The sequence below is a fragment of the Dipteris shenzhenensis genome, chromosome 1 (genome assembly GCF_047967505.1).
Source record: "Dipteris shenzhenensis isolate YYH24624 ecotype China chromosome 1, Dip_SZ_1.0, whole genome shotgun sequence".
Lineage (NCBI taxonomy): Eukaryota > Viridiplantae > Streptophyta > Polypodiopsida > Gleicheniales > Dipteridaceae > Dipteris > Dipteris shenzhenensis.
In genome coordinates this window covers 49497328-49501695 of record NC_141596.1, presented here as the reverse complement: position 1 = coordinate 49501695, position 4368 = coordinate 49497328, and the positions used below count along the sequence as shown (strand labels likewise).

At 43.4% G+C, this 4368-nt stretch overlaps 1 protein-coding gene across 4 annotated transcripts; it reads right to left on the bottom strand.

Moving 5' to 3' along the window:
• Nucleotides 1-236: 236 nt before the first annotated feature.
• On the bottom strand, nucleotides 237-4017 carry LOC147905973 (pentatricopeptide repeat-containing protein At2g33680-like). 4 transcript variants are annotated; one of them, XM_087382526.1, is made up of 3 exons: nucleotides 3954-4017; nucleotides 3807-3879; nucleotides 237-3286 (listed from the first exon to the last, which is right to left on the bottom strand). In XM_087382526.1, exon 3 carries the CDS (start codon nucleotides 3269-3271, stop codon nucleotides 1670-1672), a length of 1602 nt encoding a protein of 533 aa, XP_087238652.1. In that variant the 5' UTR covers nucleotides 3272-3286; nucleotides 3807-3879; nucleotides 3954-4017; the 3' UTR covers nucleotides 237-1669. The 4 variants fall into 4 exon arrangements, with proteins under 4 accessions (XP_087238652.1, XP_087238644.1, XP_087238635.1 ...); XM_087382518.1 differs by having other exon boundaries at nucleotides 237-3275; nucleotides 3954-4011; XM_087382534.1 differs by having other exon boundaries at nucleotides 1853-2100; nucleotides 2303-3275; nucleotides 3807-3957.
• Nucleotides 4018-4368: the final 351 nt, after the last annotated feature.

The window sequence follows — 4368 nt, the reverse complement described above, 5'->3', positions numbered from 1 at the left end:
AGAAACGATTGAATTAAGAGGAACAACTATCTAGCAGTAGCAAACCGATGTTAGCAAAACATGTAGTCAAAGAAAGCACATAACTCTAATCTCATGAAACCAGGAGAAGCCTAAGCAACACTATCTGACAGATAAAGAAGCTCAACACTACCTGCAACTTTATCAGCAGGATTGTACATGATTTAACCACGTTTTACAACCATACGTCCTCCTAGCTCCTTGGATCATAATTTGCCACCTTTCTACATCATTGTTCCAAATATCCATAACCAAATCTCCTACAAGAACTCTCCTAAATCACCATGGTGAGGCCAACAATCCCCTCCTCAATTCCTATCAGATTTGTCCAAAGGGGTGGAAAAAGGAAAGTACAAAAAGTACAGCCCATGTGTGGACGGATTAGTGTGATAAGTGTCTCAAGCAATGGAAACACGAGGTTATGTCAGCTCTCATGCTGCGAATTGTGGATCTTAGTAAAAAATTTCTGGTTGAAACTGATGTGTGCCTATGTTGCTTCCAACATTGTTCTAAGATGGTAGACTAGTAGCTTTTGAAAGCAAAAAGCTAACCGAGTCACCATATAAGTGGCCAATGTATGACAAAGAGCTGTATGCTGTTATTCAGCATTGAAAAAGTGGAGACATTATTTATATGGCTCTGCTTTTGTGGTCTACGTGAATAACTCTTCTTTAAAGTATTTTTGCAATACTTCTAACCTAAGGGCCAAGAAGACCTGGTATTTGGACTTATGCAAGAATTTGACTTCAAAATTTGTTATTAAAAAAGGATCTACCTTGGGCAGAATCGGTAGTGTGTATAAATGTGAGATGAAATACAAGCTAGGAATGCCCCTATTGGTAGAAAAATTAAAGAGTATTCCATTTGGAATGGTCTACTTTTTCGAAAAGATAAGGCATGCCTCCTACCTTGCATCCCCCCATCCCTCCATGGTGAGGTGACGAGTCCCTCTCAATTCCTTGCCACCTGCAAGCTAGGATGCGCGGTGCTGGGCTTTCAGTCACTTTTTCTGAACCCCACATTTTTTACTCCATCGGTGTCTGTAAAGTCTACCCCCACCACTTGACTTGAATCGTACTGAGAGGTTTCATTACCTATGTCTCTTCATGTTGAACTCGAATGTAAATACTACTTCACCTCTGGCCTCAAAACTCAAAGCATATCAAGAGTTCCTTTCACATCGTCAAGTTTCAAATCACAAGGAACTATTTTTCTCCAGCATATGCAGCTAGTCGTACTCGAATGTACAAGGGTATTATTTCACTGTACGGGACTGTGGTGGACTCCAACCAGATTAGAGTTCTCTGTTCATTGCTGAGCCAGGGTCAGTAGCCATGTCTACCCTCCAACACAGAGAAGATACCTTCGCGCACAAACACAGAGAATGAATCTTAACCAAGCACTTGTGTCCCAGTAAACACCCACGCTTTTAGTGGGCAGCTTACACATGCATAGCCATCATAACCATTGATTAGAGTGCTCCAACACTAGAGTGATGACTGTTGATTCTTTGAGAACCACACGCCTCTCATTTTTCCAGCTTCAATCTAGTGTGGATTGTGCCAAATGAATACACTCTCTTACTTTGTCAGATATTCTGCCAAAAAAGACAGCAAGTTCCTCAATCATCAACAAAGCAACTTGTCCTCTCTCACGTGACTGGCTGCAGTACTAGGTCCACACATGGCAAGTACCCATCCTGCTTTATTTGTGAAGCCAATCTCTTAATCTTGCCATATATGTCATTACTCCATGATTGGCTCTTGTCTGCCACATAGAACTCATGGACCTCTCTGTCAACCACAATAAAAGCCTTCCCTGGCTTCTTCCGTGCATTTGCAAGTTTTCTCAACTCTTCAATCTTGTCTGCATCCAGACTGCTGCTAGCATGCGCATAGATGTTCGACATGAGTACATAGCCAGTGCTATCTTTACGATTTATTTCAACAAGCTGGCCATAACACCATTTCCCCAACTCTACATTGCCGTGGCTTCCACAATGACCAAGCAATGATCTCCATCCCACATTATTACGACGAAATGGCATAGTTTGGAGCAAGTCTTCTGCCTCGCCCAAGTGTCCTGCATGACCAAGAAGATCAACCATGCAGTTAAAATGGTCACGACTTGGTGAAATGTCATGTCTTTCCATCATTGAATTGAAGTGGTGACAGCCTTCCTTAACTAGGCCTAAATGGCTGCAAGCAGACATAAGACATACAAATGTTACATCATCTGGCTTCAGGCCTGCTTGTAGCATCACATCAAAATATTGCAACGCTACCTTATAATCCCTTTGTTCTGCATAAGCTGCAATCATTGAGCTCCATGTCACCTTATCTCGCTTGGGCAATATGTTGAAGACTCTAGATGCTTCCTCAAGATTGCCACACTTGGCATACATGTCAATAAGTGAGTTTCCCAGCAGCACATCAAGCTCAAAGCCATTTTCAACAATATACGCATGAATCAGCTTGCCCTGCTCTACGGCTGCTAAGTGACAGCAGGCTTTCAAGGTGCTAACCAATGTGACTCTGTCTGGCTCCAAACCATCTAGTTGCATTTGCTTGTAAAGTTTAAGAGCCTCCTCACCAAGTCCATGTTGAGTACATCCTGCAATCATTGCACTCCATGTCACCATATTTCGCCTTTGCAATTTGTCAAACAATCTTCGTGCATCTTCTAGCTTCCCGCATTTGGCATACATGTCAATCAATGAGCTCCAAACATGTTCATCTGGCTCAAAAGCACTCTCCATTATGTGGCCATGAATCAATTTTCCCTGTTTCAAAGATGCTATACTAGCACAAGCGTTAAGAACTGTAACAAAGACATGTCCATCTGGTTTGACAGTTGAAGATTGCATTTGGTTGTACAGTTTTAAAGCCTGTTCATCTTGTCCAAGCTTGACATGTGCCAAAATTATTGCATTCCATGTGAACACATTTGGGTTAGGCAGCTTATTGAATACTTGGTTAGCTTCCAACAAACTCCTGCATGCAGTGAACATGCGAATCAGGTGGCACCCTAGGAATGTGTTTTCCTCGAATCCACCCCTCAAAATACGTCGATGAACTTCCCTGCCTACTTGCAGATTCTTCATCTTGATACACCCATCCAGAAGGCAATAGAAGATTTGCATAATCTCGGAAAAACTGATCTGTCTCATGTGATCCATGGCCTGAAGAACCTCATCTAGCTGTCCATCATAACACAGTTTTTTGAAGCTTGTAAAAGATACATCAAGCCCCATCTCCCTGAACAAAAGCTAAAACAGAGAGTCAATACATGACCCAAAAACAAATATTATTGAAGAGGCTTCCAAAACAAATGCAGTACTCTTTTGGTAAAGGCAAGCAATATTATAGGAGCATGTCAGACGATGCTTTAGTTAAAGGACGCTTATCGTATTATTGTGATTGCATGTTTGATATAGCTGAAACGGTTCCCATTTGTATCTTTGTATGAAAGATGACGATCCTACAGGGATATGCAGGCCAGAGGAGCAAGCACAGGTTCTGAGCAGCAGAGTGGTTGCTTCAAAGGTGGTCCGTATTCACTATAGAGAAAACGCTGGAGGGTCAGTCTCCCTTCTTTGACAGCCCAACGTCAACCAAATCTCCAGTTTTTTGGTAGCCGGGTAGCCTAATTAGCACTCTCAACTTTAGAGGATGTAGCATCCCTTTTTTGCCAGCCTAACGTCAACCAAATCTCCAGTTTTTTGCGTGGCCGAGTGCCTAATCAGCACTCTCAACTTTAAAGGATGTAGCATCTGAGCTATTCCTTACCTTTGAAGATGAATTTTAACAGGTTGATGGTTGGGCCTAGCTCCCTGTATTCGTCCTCGAAGCCGTATTCCTCCTGTTAGTTGGGAAAAGGTGAGTCGCATTTCTTGTTCACGTAATCACACAATTCGAAAATTCAACAGCCATTACCCAATTCTAGCTCATTTTTGAACTTCAAACTGGGTTTATAGTTCGTGCTGTGAAGGTGTAGGGAAGCCATTCCGGGAGGGAACCCGGCCCCCCGGAGACCGGCCAGATGTTGGGAGCCGGTTGCCCCGGTTGTCGACCCAAATCCGGAGACGGGAAACGAAATCCGGCCATCAACGACTCGGGAGGCCGTAGTGACATGACACGTGGCGAGCATCTACGAATGGACGAGGTAATATCTACGATTGAGAAAAGGCCCATCGCGATGGGCTCTTGGCGGCGGCTCGTTGTGGGACGATTTATGTGCACCGTTAGATCAAGTTGTTGATCTAAGGTTGAGATTAGGCGCCGCTCACGTTAACCGTCTGTTTCGGTCAAAATTCAATTAGCATGCTTTACCATTGTGGAAGCTCGCGGG